This window comes from Hetaerina americana, unplaced genomic scaffold (genome assembly GCF_022747635.1).
Source record: "Hetaerina americana unplaced genomic scaffold, ioHetAmer1.1.p SCAF_55, whole genome shotgun sequence".
NCBI lineage: Eukaryota > Metazoa > Arthropoda > Insecta > Odonata > Calopterygidae > Hetaerina > Hetaerina americana.
Genome location: NW_027287150.1, coordinates 1,864,030 through 1,889,062, shown reverse-complemented (window position 1 = coordinate 1,889,062; position 25,033 = coordinate 1,864,030). Strand labels below are relative to the sequence as shown.

The window sequence follows — 25,033 nt, the reverse complement described above, 5'->3', positions numbered from 1 at the left end:
TGCTATACAAAAATTATATTTATTGTGATTCTGCAAAATTCAAGACATTGCTATTATCAAACATTTGTAACAAACAAAATTACAAAAACTTATGAAATCCATATCACTGACTTGCAAAATGACTACCAAATGACAAATACATAACTCATGCAGTTTTAACTGCTACACATAATTTCTCTCTGAACACATGTCCCAGCCACTTGATTGGATGAATTATTAAGCAAGAATACATCTGCTGAATTTTTTCACACTGGCTGAATATAGTGACAAATAATAAAATATATATTGCTCAAACATGTTAACAAGTTGCATTCATTTGCCCATTAAAAAAAAAAAAAAAAAAGAAAAGATGACGTGAGTACCATGTAATAACAGGCATATCTACACACTGGCATTTAATAAATTCCAATCAAGAAAACTGTAAAACATTGTCACAGGTACAATTACTCAACACATTTCCACTACATTTAAAGTTTTAAAAGTGAATAATTAATTTTAAATTAGGAACTAAAACAACACTGATGTACCGAGATGAATACTAAGCTTACATGCCACATTTCCTTAAGTAAACCCCTATTTCTTTCAAGACACAAGTTGCTTGGCCATTACGGCATGCATAAAAAAAATTGCACCTGGTTCACAACCTTATCATTATTGTGCAAGTGACTTGCAGCAGGGAGGAGGGCAAGGGTGTCGATTGGATCTGCCAAGCAGAGAACTACTACTCCTTTCTTTTTTTCCTATGTACAGCAAGGTATTCCTACCAAGAAACAAATCCCTGTTTTTTTTTTTTCAAGTAGCTGATTATCTCTCGTGCACTGGGCAAAACATTTACAAGGTTAACTTTTTCACATTTTTTGCATCAGTCTCATACGCCTTTTTTTTTGTCTCTGTTTACTCTTCTCTGAGGAATTTTATTTTGCAACAACAGCCTGCAGCTATTATTGCATACCCTTGACAAAGTTACAAACAAGAAAATAACAGACCAATTTGGGTACAAAAAATATTTTCTCATTCAAAAAGAGATATATTAATTTTTGAAGGAGAAACTAGTGCCTTAAAAGCCATTGAGGAAAGATTTAATCACTAAATAATTACACAGCAAATGCTATAATGCATTATCTCTATTGAGATATATATATATATATATCCCCCTCTCTTTCTCGCTTGAAATTTTGTTTCAAAGATGAAGAGGCTAGAGCTTTTAAGTTACTTATCTCCTCTCTCCTTCAAAGTCATCCCTCACTTAATACATTACACACGTCCCCTAAGAATCCAATTATCGAAAAGCTACTCATTCCAGCCAATAAAATGCACAGGCTGAAAAATGCACAATCAACTATCCCCTTAACAATCCATAGTTGCTGTAACAATAGCTGACGAATCTATTGAGTTGAATTTTTAGCAAGCTTGGTTAAAGAGAGGGCATCCATCAAAGTAAATCCAGCCCAGACAAGACGTTCCCAATACATTAGTTCCCACACCTCCCCTGGGAAGCATGACTTATAATTATTCACACAGTCTACCTTAGAAAATTTGCACTCAGGGAGCCATGAAAAATGTTTCAATTTCTCAAAGGAGGCATGAAACAAACATATTTTGGAAACAGCTGCCATGGACTATTTATTTCTGCATGTAATCTGATTCTGAGAGCTGCTTTCAAAGGGTCATTTAGTTTAAGGATTTTTTAAAAATAATTCCAAATAATTTCTTATTCAATTTATGCAAAAATCTAGTCAATCGGGGTCAGCTTTTTCCACGGAACTTTTCAACTTCCCAGCCACAATTTAGGAGATGGATTTTGGAAAAAAAGTGCATTTTATAGGTAGGATAGAGGACAAAGGAATATCAAAATAAAGCCATAGTAAGGGCCTCCCAAATTACTCATACTGCATGGATAGATAAAGCCATAGGAAGAGAGAAAATAAATCATTGATATAAGCAGTGTCGATAGCTAATACAGGAATGCACAGTTTATGTACAGAATGAATACACTATATATATGTATATATACTAGATAAAAAAATGACAAGGCCAATTCATTTCTAATAAGATGTTTAGTTCAGCACGATGTTAGCAACATAGTCAAACAGTTTATAAAACCAAATGAAGAGCATTTGCACAGATTCACGTGATAATAATCAACAGACATAACATAAAACAGTTGAAATGAATTTAATTTTAAAAATAATTTCCATGTTGACCACAAAAACGATCCCCATATACATCTGATTAAAAATCAACAAAAAAACAATGAGCACAAGTATTGTTTTCATGTTAAAGTGCAGCCACTTCATTCTCAGTGCTCTGGTTTGCACGCAAAAGTGGTTTGAAAGAGAAATATTTAATGATTACTCTCAGAATCACAAGTATTCATGCTGAACAAACTGTAAACACAAAGAATGACGCCTCACAGCTTAACTGATAACTTTTAAATATTCTTAATTTGCAATGGCATGTGCTGAAATGTTATTGGAAAGCAGTGGTGCGAATCCCACACACTTCTCTCATGCAATTATAGTCCTAGACCGTTAACCTTGAGGAACCAATTTCACGCCACAAGAAAGTGTGACAGACACAACCATTATGAATCAGGAGTTTTCAAAAATGCCATAAATATAGTCCAAAATCATTTTTGAACAAGTAGGTGTACAAAATTCTAACCTGCACTAATAACCTAGCTTGGTTTTCAATGTACAAAATACTAAGCACACAGCTTGGTTATGAAAAAATGATATTCTTGGACTCAAGTCCACCCATGCAATTCACAACAATATTAAAGCATTCACTTTTGGTGTGGTTTTCTTTTGCTTGTTCATCGATAAAAAAAAACCACAACGGTAGAACTCATACATGGAGGCACTGGGTAGTAGCTACAAATGTATTCATGTATAAACAACACAACAACTGGGTATTACCCATTTCAATTCAATATTTCACAAACAAATAAAAAAAATCACATCAAATAATAGCGATACGAGAAAAATATAAATTGGCAGTTTAGAGAACCTGGTGTACTGATAAAAATAGACATTTGATAAATAAATTATAAATAAATAACTATGCTTAAAGCATACGAGATCACAATTATTTGCAAATAGTAAAAAGCAAATGAATAGCATTCTCTCAGCATTCTTTGCAAGATGTAATCTCGAGAAAACTTAGAAACTCTTAACCAAATAATACATAAAATATCTCCGATGTATTTAATCGTCAAATGCTACTTCACTATCTTAAGGCAAGTTTACTGAGAGAGGTATGACAGGCATGTTAGTTCTTAGAACCTTGATTTTTACTATATTTATCACACCAAAATTGTAATCACAACCTTTTACCCACTAAAATTATGTACACCTTAATTTATCTGATGATTTTCCAAGCAATATTCGCCAACATTCAGTTGCTAGAAAAATATTAAGACAAATAAACAAAACAAAAAGCACCGGACACAACCATGATTTCATCAAAGTGTCATTTGTATGACATTAAATGAAATAAAGATCACAAAATTAATACTGAGGTCAAATACACAAGAAAGTCACTGATTTTAGACAATAGACACGTTAAACATAGCCTTCCCACCTAGCTGAGATGGAATGGTGAAATTCTTTCTCAAATTAAAAATTATAATGACTGTGTTAACAAGAAAAATACTGTAAAATTTTTAAGGAATCAATAGAATAACACAATCTTGATAAATGATTTGATGACATACAATTACATTAGCTTAACTAGCGCAAATGTATTCAAACAAAGTCAATATAGCTATCAAAACAAAACTCGCTTTTATCCTAAAACATAAGCTCAATTCTCCTTCAACTCCACCAATTTGATTGAGTGAATTGTATACAATAACAGCATTAGTTTCGAAGATGGCAGAGTCCCCGAAAATTAAGCAACAATAAAATGATTCAATTCCCAAGGAAACGCAATTTATGCATTAAAAACTTTCTCTAAGAATCAGCAGCAACACAGGAACCTATGAAGACATAGGCCAAGATTTGAGACATATCAAATAAATTAAAATTATAGAACTCCGAAAACTTTGAATGAATAATAATAAAAACTGATACTTAACCAACTCACAGTGTCAACAGATATTGGCTTCTGTTGGATACTTTAACAATCATCCACGAATATGATGACATATTCACACCCTTCTTATAAAAACTTGATAAGACTGGAATTAATCGAGTCTCCCTGATGAAACTGATATACACTTTTGTAGGTATTAAAGTGACATTGAACTACATTCCTTTGATTTAGATGAGGCTGCACATTTAAGGTCAACCTTTGCAAATGGGTAAACAAAGAGCTATTGGAAGGCATAGGGGTCAATGTGAGTCTAGCTAAGGCAAGTGACAAGCAGCATTGGCTGTCACGTTTCAGCCCTTTGTACAAAATAACAAGACACGACAGTATCAATGGCAGCTAAACAGAGATCTTGTATTTGGCAAAGAAGAGTGAGCCAACTATGTACGATTATAAGTGATCAACAATTGGGGGGGGAGGACAGAACCCCCAACCCCGTTAAAATAGAAGAGGACACCTGAAGAATGGCTAAAATAATATTGCACATGAAGGCAGAGGCAAACCAACAACCTGTCGATGTGCATCACAACACTTGAGTCCTGATACATGACAACTTACAATAAACCCACAAGTTATCACAACAAAAAGCAAGTGGGCTATAATAAAAATACATGTATTGTTAAAATATGCGCTATGTTGTCCCTAAAATCCCTAGCAAAGCAACTACTTCTGGAAACACACACAAAAACACTTGTGTTTCTCACTAATGGCAAGTTAATCCATACAAGGCATAGGAATTACAAGGGCCTTCACAGGCCAACACGTCATCTCACTTTCGGCCCCAACATTTAGCAACGGTTCAACCAAAATGGATGAGTCATTCCCAGGCTGTGCGGAATATTCCACACACGGAAAATGAAAAAAAATGCCAGAGAAAGAAAAGAACTCCGAATGTCTATTTCAAGTATTGACAGAATATCTGACACATGGTGAAAATATTTTCATCACCATAAACAAGAGAGAGAGTTATGTGTTTAAGAGAAAAAAGACATACTCACAAAAATATATGTGTAGTCGAACCTTGAATTCACAATTGTTATTACTATTATTGACAGTGATTTGGTTCATTTAAATCAGTTTTGTCGGAATTGAAATATATGATAGCAACAATATTGTCACACAGACAGCGAACGTTATATATATCAAAATAAACAAGAGGGAAACTTGCTCGATGAATTTCAAGGATACTTCAGAAGTACTTCAGCACTAACCATTGAGTGTTTGAAAGCCCGAGGACTGTGACAATTTTCAACAATAACCAAGATACAGTTCTTTCTCACCGAGTTCCTGGGTGCCTAGAGCCTCAAGAAGACACGACTAATCGTCTCACCTAAACTATTTAAAAAAGATAACACAGCTTTAGCAGAAAATCAGATCCTTGACAAATAATTTTGTTTTCAAAACACACTCGAATGCAATGCTTGACTCAGAATCACTCTTTCACCCCTGCCTCTACAACATCTCTTTATGCAAACCAGCTCCCATCACTCTCTGCCATATCTCTTTATTATGATATGAACCAAATATTAAACGGCTCATTGTCAGTCATCATTAATTATCATTGGAAATACAATAGGAAGAGAGGTCAACAAAATCCGGTGGAAATCTGACCTCGTAACCCTTTGCAACATACACAGTTCCACAATTACAACAGTAATCAAAAATGTTTTCACAAACTTTAGCCTTCTGGCAGAATTCCATTGATTCCTTGAATAATCATTACTCTAAGATATGAGGCTAATGTTGTATAAACAGCCAGTTATATCAAATTTCAACGGTCTCCAAATTAGTGAAAGACTTATACTTGTAGTTGCAAAGAGGCTCCATTGTGGTTCCACAAACACCCAGATGAAATCACCAACTTTGCACACCTAGGCATTAGGCCAACTCTGGATCAACATACAAAGATCAAACTCTTGCTGGCTGAATGATTGTGCCGTTGTTGATAACAGAAGCCATCTGATCATTCGAGTTCTCATCTGGTTCTAATCTTTCAGCATCCGAATCAAATCCTGGGTTTAGTATTATGTTAGGCAGAAGCTCTATCACTTCCTGGTCCTCTGATTGCACTGAAAAAACAACAAGAGATCAGGAATGAAAACATGATAGTGCAGAATCAAAAACGTTTTTATTTGTATCAGGTCTAAGAAGAGATTGAACACTTTACTTCATGGTGAGATACAAAGGACATAGGGGGAAACTGAAATCAAATAAGGCTCTGAGGGGCATATCGTATAACATTCCTACTCTTAAGGTTTAGGAGATCATGGGAGGAAGACTTTTTATGAGCTTATTCACAACATTTGTGAGGGAAGAATTAGGCAGGAAAAATTTGTTAGATCAAAGTTACTTCCTATTCCAAAAAAAAAAAGAAAGGCAGCCATTTGTGATCTTTCACACAGCTAAAGTTGTACTCAAGAATCATTAATATGAAGAACCAGAGCAGGGAAAATGTTTGCTTATGGGAGGATCAGTTTGGGTTCAGAAAGGGGAGAGCCACAATTGATGCCATAGCAGTTTTGAGGTAACTGATAGATGGGAAATAGAATACAATCAGCATCCATGTGTTTGATGCTCAGATTTTGAGAAAGAATTTGATAGAGGGAATCAGGTGGAATTAACGAATGCATTGCAGAAAATAAGAGTATATAGGAGACTTCATGACAACCTGCGCATGCCTCAGACAGCTCAGTGAGGGATGGAGAAATGGAATGGACAGGGTTAGGAAGAGGAGTAATGTAAGGGGTGTCCATTATCACCACTGATGTTCAACATATATGAGGAGGAGATGGTTCAAGAGGCACTGGAAACACTGGAGACAGGAATGAAAAACAGCAGGGAATACATAAAATCAGGTAGGTTTTTTGGATGACCAAGCTTAAGTTTGCAAGTTAGCCAAGGGCTTGCAAGCATTGCTGAGCACATTGCAATGAGTGTGTGATAGGCATGGATTAAGAATAAATGTAAACAAAACAAAGATTATGCAATTTTCCAGAAAGAAAAAACTAAGCTACACATTAAAATAGGAGGGCAAAAACTAGAACATGTGGAAAAGTTTATGCCTCGTCAAGGCGAATGATTGTTACACTTTGAAATTGATACATTTTAATGCAAATTAGCAGATGACTCTGTTGAAGCTACTGCAGTGGCATTTCCGGCAGTTTCTTTGAATGGTAAAAGTGATGGGGACATGGAAGAAGAATTGAATTAGGCAAAGAAGCTTTCACAGGGAGGAGAGATTTAATGACAGGAATGGTAAGTAGGGATGTCAAGACAAGGCTAGTTAATACTTTGACATGGAGCATAGTTATGTATGGTGCAGAAACATGGCCAGTGAAGCATGAGGATAGACGTAGACTGGAGGCTTTTGAAATGTGAGTGTGGAGAGGGTTAATGGGAAAGAAAGGAAGACAAATGAGGAAGTGTTAGGTACAGTGGGGGGAGGAGAGGGGATTGTCGGGCAAAATCCAAGGGAGAGAGGAAAAATGGACGCAGAGCATATTGATTGGTAATGGGAGACTGAAGGTGAAGACTGTATTAGAGAGGAGAATGTTAGGCGAGCAAAAAAGGGACAGAAATAGGATAGGACTGTCTGCCGGAATGAAGAGAGGAAGTATACGGAGATGAAGAGATACTTATTGCAGAGTTGGAGGATGTGTTGTGTGTTGTTAGGAGAGGAAAGGGAAAGTATAGTTAAGCCCTCGCTAAGTCAAGTGCCTGCCCAAAACCTTAAATGGAATAATAATAATAATCATGCCAATAGAGTCAAAATGTTTAAATATTGGGTTAGTTCAAGCTTCATGTTGCTTTTATAACCCTAAATATATGAATAAGCAACTTTGCTTACACGGCACATATGTTAATGAACAAATTGCTAACCACAAAGTAAGCTGATAGTTAATTTATTGGGATGAAATATAAAAATGAATATTACATTTTATATATTTTAAGGTCAACAATTGCCAAAATGAAATTATAGCAAGCAATACTAAGACTTCACGAAGAAAGAGCAGTGCATAGAATAAATGACACCTATAGCAGATATCACAAAGCAATATGTATATATGCAAACAGCAAATGAACATCATCTTCACTCTGAAGCCAGTAACATATACAATTAAGAAAGTTTACATTTGCTGATTTTGGTGCTGCCCCAAAAGGGGTTTCAAAGAATTTTATTTTTATTAATAAATCAATTACTATATGTCATAACAAAATAATGAAAGCTGAAATGAAACTTCTTCAAATGAAATAATACTTGGAATTGATATTTCAATTGATTCAATTCCATATGGCAATATTTGTAGTGGAGTTTTGCATTTGGAGGTCAATTACTGCATTTACTCTGGATAAATAAACAAAATTGGCATAGCATTTGCAGCTCTACATCTTCAAGTAGCAGAGAAATGAAAGAATATTTTAAAACTGCATCTTCCTGAATAAAATATGACAGCGCTTCAACATGTAACCAACTCACAGAGTGATGGGCGAACCTCCTTAGGATAGATAAAAAAAATTGGACATTGATAATCGAAAAGATCGCAAATTATTTGTCAAAATCATTATCCCTTCAAGAAAAAGAAGTAACCAATGTTGAACAATAGAGTTCTAAGACCAACAACGTTTATACACTCAACAACTCTGAACTCTAAGCTTGAACAAAACTTACTCACGCAAGAAATGGCACGGAGAATTCTTTTCATCAGTGCTGCACAACAGCCTACCTAAGAATATGGTGATCATTATACATTGCGGTGTTGATATTTTTGAATTTGAAAATGTTTCCGCCTCATTCAAATTCCATTCATCAGGCTTTACTGCATTGAAAAATCAAAGAGTTTTATTTCAAATGCTCATGAAAAATATTTGCAACAAGAACTTGAGCCTTTTTGGACACCATAAGTAAAAGTTACTTACTTTGCGACTTTTATTGAAGTTGGTAACAAACATTGAAATTAGGACCCAATGAAATGGGCATCGGATTATATAAGAAACTACCAAAAAGTATAAATGATACAAAGGGAACTGCTGCATTCAGGCATCAATTAAAATGATATCTACAGCATAATATGTTGTACTCAGTTGACAAATATCTCAACAATATTCCCGATCAGTAAGTTCATACTCATAGTTTATAGCAATGGTCATAGTCTAGTTCATATTAATGATCAATGATTTTTCTGAATTGATATTTCACGTGCATTTTGCAGTCAATGTTCATGGGTTTGTGCCAAATGTTACGTAACTGTGAGCACCATCATTTCTTTCTCTATGTATCTTAATTTAACCTGTGCCTTTGCTCATTTGTGACGTGCCTTATATCATGAACATACACCACCCACCTGCTATTTATGTGTTTTAATCTCTGGGCAAATAAAAAGTAATAATAATAACTTCTACTCTACCACTGCTAAGGTTAGCAGCCCACACATTTCTTCTTTAAAATGTCAGCAATGGATACTACGCCACCCAATCTCTTAAAACATTAATTTTCATGAACCCTTCCACAAATCACGTAGCAAGAATTACTTTAATATTAATTACCATAGCTTAAAACTAATCCTTGGAACAGCTCAATGAATCAAGCTGAATTTATGGCCTCCAACTAACTTGGCTAACACTTTCTCTGTAACTGAACACAGGTACACTAGACATCTATGCCAGGATAATGTCCTATACATTACTTGTACTTTCATCTATACAATTTCAGCACTGACTGATAACTAAATGGTATGTTTATTCCATTTGCTAGCAAGATAAAAAAATGATCACCACCACATTTCTGTTTTTATGTCCAATTTTCATTAGAAAAAATTCTATTCAATACATGACATTTTCAGTTTCCCCAAGCCATTTTGAAATTCCTGATTTTTTCTTCGTTCATCGGTCCTGGACCAACCCTGCCTGAGAATTAAGTCTGTAATGTAATGTAATCCTGGACGGAATAATTGATTATTGATGCCAGTTTGGTGGGCGATGCCGGAGGATGAAGGAATATTTGTAGAGATAAAGATAAAAATATAGTAAAACACAGAGACACACAGATATTGAAATATTTACAATATTCTGCAGGTGAGGTAACCAATAATGAGAGTCTCAACTGTCAAACGCATTAAATTCTCTTCTAATGTTTGAAATGTTCTGCCTTTACGTCTCCCAAAGACTTAAAAATGGCAACCTGAGTCACTGTAATGACATTTTAATAACTGATGATTGAGTAACTAAGATTGTTTTCATACATGTGACCATAATTTTCCAAACTTAAAAAAGAAAAAGTTTGGACTATCACATGATACGAGGGCTGTTCAATAAGTACCCGTGTTAGAAATGAAAAAACCATTTAAAAAAAAATATATTTTTTTTCTTTTTTTTCAACATAGTCTCCTTTTAGAAAGATACACTTCTCCCAACGTTCCAGCCATTTTTTTAACCCCTCCAAAATATAGGATTTGTCAAACTCTCCAAAATATGCCTCTGTCTCAGTGATAACTTCCTGGTTGGAGCTAATTTTTTTTCCCGCGAGCCATTTCTTCATGTTAGGGAATAAGAAAAAGTCGCAGGGAGCCAGATCGGGTGAATACGGGGGGTGCGGCAGCAGTAGTTCATAACGTAGTTCATGTAGTTTGGCGGCGACGACTCCACCAAAAAAACTCCACAAAAAAGTGAATCACCAAACGATACTGCTCTTTTTCCATCTTCAAGCGAAAATCACGAAACACGTCTTACACTCGAATGGCTGCCAAATCCAAACTAACCATTAAATCAGTCTGAAATTTGTTTCACTGTCGTTTGATAGATGGCAGCACGCGATGATAACATAAACTTCCCTCAGGAACGCCCTTTGTCGTCAAACACGGGCACTTATTGAACCGCCCTCGTACAAGCATTTCATGAGCGAGTACTTTAACCAGTGTTTCTCAGTCCCATCAATTTGCAGATGAAACTTGTTCATGGCAAATTTACATTGGACCACAAAAAGGTTACCTATTGCAACTCTTTCATGGAGAATTCAAAAAATGTATCTTATTAACAATTCGCAAGTACTGGAGCTTGACTTGTGGACCAAAGCAAGGCTTTGTGTTTGCAGACAATATTCAAGCAGCATTTTCAAAGGAATTGAGCCAAAAACATCAACTGCATACTTACAGTTGGGAGCCTGGCACTCTTTATAGAGCAAATAACAAGTTCCTACAGCAAGCATCAGCAGAGTTCCCATAACAACAGCAACCGCAGCAACCCATACTCTAGTGTCAAACTCTTCTGCCCCCTCCAAGAGGTGCCGTGCAAGTTCTGAAACCAATCATTAACACCAAATTAAGCAATTTTCATTGGCACGGTCAAGTGCATCACAGGCACCAAAAAAGTATACGTAAGAGCTTAGACCAAAGTAATGAAATGAAAGCAGCCCACCAATTTCTTCAACATCATTCAAGGTCTTGGCTTCCATCTCCGTCACATTTCCAGGCCCAAGAGTATTTGAGGCCCAGATTTGAAATATGTAGGTCGAATTTGGCTGCAGGCGGTAGACATCGATTTGCCTCTGAAATAAGGGGAATAGAAAGACAATAGTTATTCCATTGATATGATGAGAATGGTGGAATTAAACTCCTCTACAATATATTTATAGGGACATAGTTTACTGACTTAAGACTGTTGCTGACCAAACACTAACCGAAGGAGTAAAATGTGTGGATGACAGTGAAGACCGAATGAAACCACTCGTCAAAGAAAGATGGAACGGAGTGCATTTTTGTGCACAGACTTCCACAACTTCGACAAGTCAACCACACAACCTCTCAACGATAAAATAAATTAATTACCAGAGTACGTTGAGGACCAAAGAGTAATGAACTTGAAACCTTCCAAATGCATGATGCCTATTGTTTGCACTCACATTATGTAAGTGTTGATTATAATACAAAAACCCAAACCATAACAGAGAAAAAAGCTGGAAAAGGAAAAACAAATAATATTACAATTCTGAAGTGCATGATATCCCTCAATTACTGACGAAATTTCACTATTTTCAGCTGATAAATTTAATTAAAATTAATCAAGCTCGACCGACATCATGCGAAGAATAGCCCAAGCAGAGAAGGCATTCATTGAGAAGAGGCAACTACTACTATGTTCAAAGTACATAAGATTGCAAATAAGGAAGCAATTCGTCAAGACTTTCGTGTGGAGCATGGCGCTCTATGGATCGGAGACATGGAACATCGGAAAAGTGGACCAAAGAAGAATAGAAGAATTTGAAACATGGTGCTGGAGGAGAATGCTGAAGATTAAATGGACAAATAGAGGGAGGAACGATGAAGTATACACACAGAAGAGCAGAAGAGGAAAGGAGCATACGGAGAGCTCCACAACAAAGAAGAACTAGATGGATTGGACATACCTTGAGGCACAATGGATTAGTTAGAAACGTAATAGAAGGAAACATTGTAGGAAAGAACCTGCGAGGAAGGCCAAGAGACAAGCACATAGAGGACAAATTAAGAAGGACGTAAAACAGGGAACCTTTCAAGAGGGTGAGGGTATTAACGCTAAATAGGGAAGAATGGAGGGCTGCAGTGAACCAATCTTAGGATTGAAATACTGATGATGATGAATTTAAATTTGACTGAGAAAGGGAGATTCCCCAGCAGTAAGTCTCTGTGGGCATTGCGTGCAATGTTCCCCAAGTGCTGTGTAGCCTAATGAACCAGTGCCTGCCTCCTTTCTCTTTCCAAGTACAAATGGCACATTTTGGAAATATTTTGCTCTCTATTCAGATAATCAGAGGAAAATGCTACCTTAGTTCCCTAAAGTCAAACAAAAAGAGGAGCCATTATGCAACTATTAACTTCTTTCCCGAAAGAGAAAGATACTTGGGGGCCAATTATTCCATTTGACCAATTTCAGATAAAGAGCAGATGAGTCATGAATAATGCATGCAACTATGCCAATGGACATTTGATTTTGGCTACAGCTTTGGAAGAGTTTCATATTTACGACAATAATTTGTTAAATAATGTTGTGTTAATAATGGTTTACACTGACTTAAAGTGACATACTTTGTTCTTCACTGGCAGGGTATTGCCATCAAAGCAAGTATTTTTCAGACAGAACATATAATATTCTTATTAATAATTAATATAATAATAATAGATTTGATTTGCCGAAAGATCATATTACAAAAATCCGAGGTGGACGGTGTGATATACATGATATAAGGCACGTCAATAAGGAGTAAAATGCATACCGGCTCGATTGAGACACAAAATATGGCACTAACTATTACATTAAATATATCACAAGCTACTGCATTAAATAAGGTAAGATTTTGCATGGAGCTTAAGTGGTTATCAATAACATCAACAGAGAGATGGGGAGAAAGGCAAATGGGACCGGATAGGACAAATACTCAGTTTTATAGACTTCTAGGAAGTGTTCAAGAGAGTGAATTGGGTAATATAAACAAATAAATTGCAGAAAATAGGAAGAGATTGGAGGGTTAAGAGACCAATTTGCAGGCTGAACATGTCTCAGCCTGCTCAGGTGCGAGTGGGGAATGGATGGTAGTATTAGGAAGAGTAAGGCAGGGTTGCCCATTATCACCGTTGCTGTTCGACCTGTATGCAGAGGAAATGATTAATGAGGATTGGGAAGAACTGGAGGTAGGAATGAAAGTCGGAAGGGAATTCGTAAAATCAGTTAGGTTTACTGATGATCAAGATTTAGTTTGTCAGTCAGCCAAGGGGTTGCAAGCATTGCTAAGTGAATTGGAAATTCAGTGCGACAGGTATGGGATGAGAATCAATATTAATTAAACAAAGGTTATGCAATTTTCTAGAAAGAAGAAGGCTAAGCTTAACATTAGAATAGGAGGGCAAAAACTGGAGCAGGTAGAACAGTTTACGTTTATCGGAAGTGTTTACGTCCATCACCCTCAACGTAGTAGGGACGTAGGAGAAGAATAGCTCTAGGCCAAGAAGCTTTCACCAGGAGGAGGGAGTTGATGACAGTGAGGTTGAGTAAGGATGTTAAGAAAAGGCTTGTCAAAACTTTGACATGAAATGATTTTGTATGGCACTGAATAATGGTCATTAAAGCAAGATGATAGGCATAGATTGGAGGCTTTTGAAATGTGGGTGCGGAGAAGGATGGAGAAGAGGAAGTGGACAGAAAGGAAATCAAACGAGGAAGTATGGTTGGGGAGGAGAGGGGACTGTTGGCAGAAATCATATGGATGCAGGAAAGATGGATGCAAAATATTTTGAAAAGCAGTGGAGGAAGGGTCGGGAATAGGATAGGGATGTTGGATGGAAGGAAGTACACAGAGAAGAAGAGGCGCTTATTGTAGAGTAGGATATCAGGTTAGGTTTTCATTAGATGTGGCAAGTAAATGCATCATTATACAATTGTACATCCATGCATCCATCCAAAACCTACCTTACCTGGTAAAAAAACCAATAATAATTGACAGAGATTAATAGCAATTTATAAGTGAGATAGTACAAGCAAACAAAAACACAGAGAAGGACAGACAAAAGAAACTTGCACATATTTTAAATTTTTGGGGGCCAAACCACCTTTCTCAAGGGAGAGAAGGAACTAAGTAGAAGGTTTCAATAGGAGAGGATGAGGACGCTGGATGGAAAGGGAAGGTGTGGAAAGGTTTGGGAGGGGAAGAGTTGGCAGGGGAAGGTTTGGGAGTGAAGAGGGGAAGCAAATATCCGGAGATTGGGGAATTCAGGGTCTGATATTAATGCCAGACTCATTCCAGGAATCAAGGATTCAAACTGAAAACAATAAAACACCAGTTCTATTGTATTATAGTATTTATAGTTTGAGTGGAGGGTTAGGAGGGATGTCAGAATGGAGGAATATAGCATTTATCAAAGGGAGGCTTACGCTGGGAGGCATATTTTGGGATTGAGAGCATCCCAATCAGGGAAGAATTCTAGCATGAGGCACTGCGGTTATTCATTCTAATATTTAGTGGTGTGGTACACTGCCTGATTTTCAACTCTCTCCTCCCTCATGCACCTCAAGCAATGTAGTTAACCTTCTGAAATGCCAACTATGCCCTGCCTTCTCTATCAGACAGTGTACCACACCTAGAATTTCATAGTAGATATCTTTTGAGGTACCTTTGCTTAACAATATGCAATATACTGTGACTGTGGCTTGAGAATGCCAGTAGAATGAGCATATTAATTCTCATTAAGTAAGATCAAATTGAAGGCATTTTATCGTCATCACATGACTATAAGCATGTGATTCATACAAAGTATGGGACATGTCAAGGTTATAAAAGAAGTCTAACACAGCAATTGACAGGAAAACAAAAAAGTACAACCAAGCAGAAATCTTGAAGGGAATTTAGTCCCAATATAATGGTAGAAGTGTGCATGTATTGCAAAAGGAAATCATTCTGGTGTCCAGCCTCGTAAGTATCTACATGCGTTTTTTTCTAAATTATGACACATATTATGACAATTTATTAATATTATGTTTGGGGCATGAAAAAATAACATAAAACAATAGAACAACATAAATTTATGAGCAAGGCACAAGGCAGTATATTAATTACATGGACATGGTGGTGCCCGTGAGGGCAGTCAGAAGCAGCACTTTTTCAATTATAACAATTGTTCAAAAGGGAAGATTTACTGTCAAACGGTATAGTATTTCAGATTAGACTGTCGTATTCCCCAAACTATAGTGAAGTCAAAACACACATAAGGCATTTTTTTAATGCATTATAAATTGATATTACATTTACAAACTAGTACTTAAAACTACAGAAAAATGATTATACAAATCAGCAAGGAATGTTCTTTTGATAATTTTTACTGCATTAATTTACCCAAAGAAAGATGTGGCCCATTAAAAAAATAAAGAGGATTTTTTTGAGGATGATTGGAGCAGTAGGAAAATGTAAGAATTCACCGCACATGAGTGACTCTTTGACTACAACTCCATTCACGGCCACATGCTCTGGAATGAGGGCATGACTACTTACCACATTTGCACTGATGTGATCGGGAACGACAAAGTGCCACTCCGGATTCGGACTAACATTCGGCTGGGAATTCAACTGATGTACAAGGCGATAACGTGCAGTGAAGTGAGATATGGGATAACCTCCGTCTTCCGCCACGTCCCAAAGTAATAATGCTAGCACTGTAGATGGGTGTACAGTGACATTTACCAGAGCTGGAGGAGGAGCTGCAATTGAGAAGAGTAAAAGAAGCAAGACCAAGATGAGAAAGATAATTAAAACATAATAACATCTGGAAATTACTTAAGCTATTCATTAATGATTAAGTATCTATTTATAAGCATTTGATAAAAAATGAAAGCTGTAAATCAAACACACAAATATGAGGGTGTATTATGAGATGAATTCAATTCGATACAGATGGAACGTCCCATATATTACACAGAGACATCCTTCGAATGGACACCACAATATAAATTAATTACCATCTCCCAAGATTATAATCTAGAAAAGAATGTTTTGAGACGTTACTTTGTGAAAGCGATTCATATCGGAAAAGAAAAATCTTTGTTCTTCCACATATATTTTACCATTCACGACCTAGTTTTCAACTTACAAAGTCGTCATCAAGAGATGAATTTTTAAGTCAAAACCTACATCGTGAATAATAAAATATATGTGGAGGAACAAAGTCTTTTCTTTTCCCTAATAATTTAGCTTCATTATTAACCTTTTGCAAATATTGTACTTCCGCTCATACCCTGGCATCCGGACTTGTTATTTCTGGGCTTCATCCTCTCGCAAACTTAATTAGAAAATTTGTCGGCTAAAGTGACTGTATCATCCCACATTACACAGTCAGCAGTTTTACTTTAACAGTTAAGATTGAAATGAACTATGACATGACTGTGACACCATGGACTACGACATTTAAAGGTGAATTACACCTTATCAGACGACTATTGCTAAGCATTGAAAATAAGCGTTTATTGCAGCTAATTGATTTGAGATATAATGAAAACGTGTGAAAGCATAATTTGCCAGTGAGAAATGACTTCAAGATACAGTATCAACTTGACTTCTTTGGTGCTTCAGTAATTAATAAAAGCCTTTAACTGCTGTCAATTTTATCCTATGCTTAGAACTTACAGTGTGCAACTAGTGGTGCATGTAGCCTCTGCTCTGTGACATAATGAAAGAGAACATTGATTTTTCTTTGGCAAACACCAGTGACTTGAATATAAGCCCATGGAAATCTTTACAATAGTTTTAAGGAGGGGGTATATGCATATATACACACACACATATAAGTATGTATGTGTGTGTGTGTATATATATATATGTGTATATATGTATGTTATATATATATATATATATATATATATATATATATATATATACACACACACACACACACACACACACACACACGAGGGTCATCCGGAAAGTAGTACCCGTTCGTGCCGCAGTGAAGTGCTGACGACGCGAGTAGCCGCTGGACGAGGTCAGATAGCTTCAGTGGCTTGTCTGCCTTCTCTGAGCCAAGTTGCGTGACGCTAGCATTGCCTGTGTTGTTTCTGTGATTGTTTACAATGTTTAAAAAAATTGAGAACGCCGCCAGTTGTGAAGTGAGGGCAGTGATTAAATTCCTCAATGCAAGAAACGTTCGCCCATGTGATATTCATCGCCAATTAAAGGAGGTGTATGGAGACAATGTAATGGACGAGTCGTCTGTTCGGCGGTGGTGTCGCAACTTCAACATGGGGAGGGGGAACACACACGACGATGAGCGTTCGGGGAGACCGTCTGTCATTACAGACCAACTGGTGAGCTCAGTTGACGAATTCGTGAGGAGAGATGGTGCGGGGGCTAACGTACTGGCTTCCCACCCTGAGGGCGCGGGTTCAAATCCCGGCGGTGTTGAATATTTTTCAGAGGTATCTCGATCCCTACTTGAGGTGCTTTGTGGAGGGCACTTTGAGTGAGTACGCCGTCCGTCGGATGGGACGTTAAGCCGCGGACCCCTTGGCGCCTTTCGTAAAGAGTAGGCTAATGCCGACGCCGGGTTTCTCTCCACCCTTCATCCTTTCCTGTCCTTCCCCTATGGCGCAAATGACCTTAGCTGTCGGTCGCCTCCCCTCAAAACTACTACTACGATCGGCGCGTCACAATTGATGACATCTGTGAGCATTTTCCCAATGTTTCTCGAACAATTGTTCATGAAATTGTTAAACACCATCTGCATTATGCAAAAATTTGTGCAAGATGGGTCCCTCGCGTATCTCAATGAGCTGGCGGCGAAGGACTATGCAGCAGGAATACAGAAACTTGTCACACGTTATGACAAATGCCTTAATTTGCTTGGAGATTATGTTGAGAAGTAGTTTAAAGTATCCTCTTTCAAATAAAATTTTTTATGTTTGTTAATATTTACTTTTGTGTCTTTATTTCACGAACGGGTACTACTTTCCGGATGACCCTCGTGTGTGTGTGTGTGTGTGTGTGTGTGTGTGTGTGTATATATATATATATATATATATATATATATATATATATATATATATATATATATATATATATATATATATATATATATATATATATATATATATATATATATATATATATATATATATCATTACTTCTATATCTTCAGAGGAAGACGGATTGTTTCCGTCGAAATATCAAGAAATAACGTTTGAGTGTTCTTCTTTTTTTGTGTTTCTATATTGTGTGTTACTGTGTATTGTACTATTCGGCACTTCCGTGTTACGTCTACGAAAGCATATATATATATATATATATATATATATATATATACATACACATATACATATATGTGTGTATATATATACATACACATATACATATATGTGTGTATATATATATGTGTATATATGTATGTTATATATATATATATATATATATATATATGTAGATATATGATATAAATATACATGTTTAAGTCCTTAGACATTAGCAGCAAATTGTCAAATGAGAAAATAAAATATTTTCACAAAATTAACCGATCCTCCAAGAAATAAACTTGAGATCCTAACTTCAATTTCCTTTCAGAAAGCTCCAAGTTTGCTATAACCTTCTCAATTTAAAATGATTGCAACATAGGTAAGAAATATGACCTTGACCTCAAATCTGTGACTATGTGCACAAAAGGAAACACCAGGAAATGATAACTATTTCATTTACAATAATTTAATTGGCATGCAAATATTTCTAAATGTGTGCAAAAATTAAGTTTATGAATGGCCCTCACCGTGTTTGTATGACCATGAAAAATGATCAATTGAAATATTATTTCTTGAGTTTTTTTTGTCTAGTAGGAAACCATGCATTTATGAAAAGAGCATTGGCCTACGTTCTTGGCCACATGTCTCTGCAAGAGGCCATACAAGATTTTTGCAGATAGAAACCTTAAGACTCCATTAAATATCAAAGGCAATCCTCACATGAATCATATCCAAGAGAGCAGTTTTATGAATTACATTCCATCAAATTTTAAGTTGGCTGATTAAATACTTCAAAACTCAAGGGTAATTTGATAGATATCATTGCATGTAGCAGTCGAGTCAAAGGCCACATAATTAAGCAATAATCAAAATTGGTTGGTACAGATTGAAATGAGAGTAATGGCATATAAAGTGATAAAACGGAAACCAGCACCATTGGAGGAGACTACATATTAACAGAACTACCCACAGGGTATGGTAACATCAGTAGTGATAAAAATGTGACTTTGACTTTGATAAAAATGTATACAATACAATTTTTTTCTAAACCTTACATCAAAATTACTAATTCAACAATAAATTTCTAAAAAAACAATACTTTACATTAAAACGAGATTGATAACTGTATTGTTAAGATAATTTGTCCACACATAATGAATGGATGCTATGTCCTACAATTAAGTTTTACTCTTAAAAAAAATTCTATTAAAAAGAACCACGAAAAGAATATAATTTCCTCGTAAAAAGTATAATTTTTTTGAACGTGTTAATGTATCAATTATTAAAATAATGGCAACACTGAATTGATCTTCTATACAGTCACATGCAGGCCACAAATGAGCAAAAGCAATTGTGAGCGCACCTCTAAGCTAAGTGATTCACGCACCTATTTGAACAGGATGGTAACTCTGAACAACACAAAAGTTATGAGTGATCAAGGGGTGTGAATTATGAGAGACTAGCTGCATTAAAACATATAATATAAAAAAAACGTATACCTCTCTAAGCTAAACATCTGTTCTTGCTCTGTAGGAACCACTTATTTACAGCTGTTACCAACGACAGCCAACTACTTATAGACTGCATGTAACTTATCGTCATTCCAGGGCCAAGACCACAAATAAGCAACGCTAACGCTCTATATACTCACTCCTCACTTCCACCCTGACCCGAGCTTTGATCACATCCTCATGACTTCCACCATTTTCTCCTTCCACACTGCAAGCGTACACTCCAGCATCCTCTCTTTTCAGGCTAACCAGAGAAAGACTTCCATCCTCCTGGATTCTATTTTGATTCAGCTTCTCCTTTCGACCTTCCCGGACCCACATCACGGTACTATGTGCTCCCAGTGGACTGTCTGGACCTGTGCATCTCAGGACCAGATTCTTTCCAATATCAACAGCTTCCTCCTGGATTTCTGGATACTCCGTGTCTGACGCATGGCAAAAGCCTGGGCGAAGAATATCCCAAAGCCCAACACCTCAATTTCATGAGGTGTCAATTGAGAGCCAAAGCGAGCTTGTCATTGTGTTATGCATGAATTGTGGAGCAAAACTTCCTATTGCAGCAATTCATGTTCAATGAATACGCAATGTAACATTAACACGGTGTATTCCATTGCACATGCATGAATCTAAAATGAGGCTCCCAAAAAGCGAAACAAACATTTTCCAGCAAACACAAAATTATGGTTGGTGATACAATTACGTAAATATTTTTACTCTGTACCACCTACTATAAGCATTAGCAAACATTCCCATTGCCTAAACTACATTCAAACCATTAATAAATTACTTACCTTTCACAAGGACAAGCAGTAGAGAGATACCAACAATCTTCTTAATAATCATTCTTCCATATTAGGCACGATTAATATTATTCTTGGCAAATGTCCCCTCAAACATGACTTCTTATTTTAGCTTAGAAGCTTCAGTGGAGAAATAACTTTACAATCGACACCAAGAACCCCTCATCCTACATTTCTTCGTCGAATTATCGAATTTCGTTAGGTCCGATTAACTAAGCACTCAAATACATGCTGCCATCTCTAGGCCAGAGGCGGTATGAAGAATTCAGAACATCAAATCAAGATAAAATAAAAGCAACAGTAAATGCGGAGTACCTAGGGTACCTTGTGTGATGTGAATTGTCTACTACTATAGTCTAAAGTACTTGCGGCTGGTTCAGTGTCGATTCATTTTTCTCTGAACTCGGTAAGTACGGTACAATTTTCAACATTTTGCGGTAATTTTATTTTCCTTCGAAATTTTGTAAATATGTTTACCTGTAGGGAAGTTGATCGTGGTTAAATTGTGGAATCTTAAATGAAATTGTTAACGCATCTGCTTGAAAATTACTATTTGGAGTGTTTAATTTAGTGAGAAGGAATGGCAAAGTGCTTCGGAGGTGTACGTAGTTGATAAGCATTAGATAACCTGACAATGCGCAGAAGTGAAAAGGTACCACGATTTCATGGTTATTTTTTATCCTATTCGAATGACGTTTCAAATTATTGTGTTGCATTGAAAGCCCTCGTATTTATATTAATTTTCGTTTGTTCCGTAATGATTGTTACCGTGAGCATTTATTGACCCACTATTATGCTATTTTGTCGATTGGCGCTAATGGTTTTTGCATTCGATTGGTAGAAAATTCACGAATTACCTCAAATTGTTCTAGCTAAGCTTTGCTCAAGGCGGAGAATATAAATCGAGATAGGTCATGGCTCTATATCTACTGTATTGCCATCGTTAGATGCGTTGGTTAAAAATTCTCATGATTCAGGTTCATGGTCTCGTTATGCTCGGCGTTCCTTTTACACCTCTGTGATTCAATCGGCGTTAATTTTTTATGTAGCTGAATGGTGCTGTCGCGAAGTATTTTGTGTGATTATATCCTGGGAGAAATCGATTACAGCTTACCTGTGCAAACCCTTTTGCATAGGTTCCGATCATTATATGGGGTGGTTCGTCGGTTTTTTCGGATAATCAGGAATTCCAAAAGAATCAGCCTATGTGGTTACCTGGCTATCACCAAACTAAATATTAAAGATGAAAACGCTTTTAAGAACTCCTTTTACCGAATAGCTCGAGAGAGAGAGCGAGCGTGAATAGTCAAATCCTGGAAATGATTTGGAGGTAACGATTAGTCACAGGGTTGATAATTCTGAACGCCTTGTTGTTGTTGATGGAGAGAAATGATACCCACACTATGAAAAGCTAGTTGTTTGAGGAATGGAGGAATCTTCTGGTGTTCAATCTAAATAATGTGATGGTAGTTGAAAGAAACTATTCAATTGAATTCACCTCGCAATTAATATCAGTGTGGCGTTAATTTCTGAATGATAAAATCTTGGCAAATCTCTACAGCATCTCAAACTTTTAGCTACTGCAACGAGTTCCTTGTATTTGATAAAGACCCCTTTCATTCTGGTCAAGGAGGTCGAATTTGTAAGGGATCGATCAAGTATTATTACTAAGTTCAAGCTTGATTAGTATAAATTTGTTGATAATTAATCAGTATCATGTAGTGCACATGATGGTCATTTGAAAATAGCCGTTGTTTAAGTCAAACTCAACATAAAGTGGCCAGAAAATGGCGGTTAATATTTTTAAGTGTTAACGGCAAGTTTGACTCTACTGGAGACAATTAATTATCATGTTTTTTAAACGAATGGTTAGGCATGCGAACATATTTTACTTACATGACTTCAGTTAGTTGAATAATGTATTAAGATGATTTATGTTTGCTGCGAGAAGGGTATTATAATTGGATTTTTTAAGTAATTTAATTATTTTATTGTAATGAGAATGTCAGTACAGCATCAGGCGTCCGCAATGCGAGTTTAAACCTCAAGTATCAATAGAGTTTTATTCATGAACTGCATTAAGCAGTAAATTCTGCAAAATATAACGGAGATTAATAATTAAAGCAATCCTCAAGAGGAAGAATAATTTAGCCAAGCGTTGGTGGCATCCCGTAGGAATACCGTATTGATCTGTTTGGTACTTTTGGCAGAGCATCTTTCGCTAAAGCTAGAATATGGAACCAATTTCCTCTCGCATTCTTCATATCTTTTCTTCCAGTATTCATATTATATCTAAGGAATTACGTTTCGTGAGCCTTTTTAGAGTGCGTGTTCAAATTTTTTCTTAAAATGAAACTTGATTTTAAATTTTTGGGCGAAACTTATTCATTGCAACGCGCATCATCGATATCCTTAATTTCACGCAACCCACATCCCAAACACGCCATTGGAAGCAAAGGTATCCTTTTAGAGGGCTTGTTTCGAAAAGATTTCTATGTTTAAGTACCTGGTGAAAGCCGAAATTTCACTGATCGCAGTAGCCTAATAAACGATCCACTTAGACGGCTCGTAAAAATGGTTACGGGTGTTTTGCTTTAGCTAATAAGTGCCAAGTCTGTTACATAAAAACACTTGGAACAGTTACCCGGGTGAACTTGGCTGTTTACCCAGCAGACATGCGATAAATGGGAGTGCTAAGTACATGTATACATATGTGTGTATACAGTGGGGTAAGGCGGTCAGTTTATTATTGAAGGGGTTCAGCGTGTGTGCCTCCTTATCCTAAGACCTCAGGTTCAAACCCCACCTCAATTAAAGATATTATATTGCAATGTATTGAAAAAATTACGAACTTGTGAATTAACCTCCGAGTCTCTTGAAATTAGACCTAAACTTCTCCTTAGGTAGGACGCGGAAGGAATTGATTAGCGTAAGAATGAAGTAAGTGGGCGAGGAAACATTGAGCGTATCAAATTAGTTATTTCTGAATGTCAGTTCTAATATCTTGGGGTAATTTAAGAATTTGATTTGTTAATCCTATTTTGGCGTGCCTTTTTTTTTAAATAAATTGAACTTAAGCATCAAATTTTGTTTCACATCAAGTGGTTTGCGATTACTTCTATTCGAAATGCTGCATGTTCACGTCCCTTTGGGAATGAGACACTTACAACGTCCTGGCTATCCCTGGACCACCTCGAGTACTATCATAGTTTAAGCTCCCCTCATTGGGGTTTTGATGCGGCAGTCACGACAAAATACCTTTCCCAGCCAGATTGCCCACATACAGGTCTGCGTCACGGTTGATTGGATCTCTTCTATGGACGTAAAAGGGGTCCCTTTCAGGGTTGCCTCAATCCGAGGGAACATAATGAAGTCTGCTGGGGCGACATCAGTACTGCTGGGGAGGTTGGGTAGCGTTGGAACCTGGTGTTGGGCCAGGAACTCGCGGATTCGTAGCCCGTTGTGGCGACCACCTTGGGCACGTGTTTGGCGCACACTTTCCTCATCGCTTAATCTTTAATAATAATGCGAAACACAACAGTAGACAACAAGTTCAGTTCATTGGCAGCCATTTTGATACTCAATCAATACTCGGTCAGAGTCCAACAATTGTCGAACACGAGCAACATTGTTATCGGTTTTGTTCGTTGGCGGCCGCCCAGAGCGTTGTTCGTCGTTAAACTCTTCCCGGCCTTTCTTTAAGGCCTTAAACCACTTCAAAACCTGTGATTAGGACAGAGCAGTCCCAGTAACCCTCAAGAATCATTTTGTAAGTCTCCTCGAGGGATTTTTAAGTTTAGCGCAAGACTTATTAATCGCGTAACGTTGCTCGATCGTCGGTCATCATACTTGATGATGATGCGCAGCATCGAACCCTTGGTCGTGAAATATTAA

At 36.8% G+C, this 25,033-nt stretch overlaps 2 protein-coding genes across 2 annotated transcripts in view; one reads left to right on the top strand and one right to left on the bottom strand.

The window, feature by feature from the left end:
• On the bottom strand, nt 1–21,340 carry LOC139694804 (protein sidekick). The gene is made up of 6 exons (XM_071593327.1): nt 21,131–21,340; nt 20,480–20,782; nt 16,103–16,308; nt 11,503–11,632; nt 11,239–11,382; nt 1–6,161 (listed from the first exon to the last, which is right to left on the bottom strand). Exons 1-6 carry the CDS (start codon nt 21,180–21,182, stop codon nt 6,001–6,003), a joined length of 996 nt encoding a protein of 331 aa, XP_071449428.1. The 5' UTR covers nt 21,183–21,340; the 3' UTR covers nt 1–6,000.
• A 119-nt stretch (nt 21,341–21,459) lies between these two features.
• rdgB (retinal degeneration B) overlaps nt 21,460–25,033 on the top strand; it is a 321,056-nt gene continuing 317,482 nt past the window's right edge. Inside the window, exon 1 of the mRNA XM_071593315.1 lies at nt 21,460–21,545. The gene's annotated coding sequence lies outside the window, so the exon portion shown is untranslated. The remainder of the gene's footprint in view (nt 21,546–25,033) is intronic.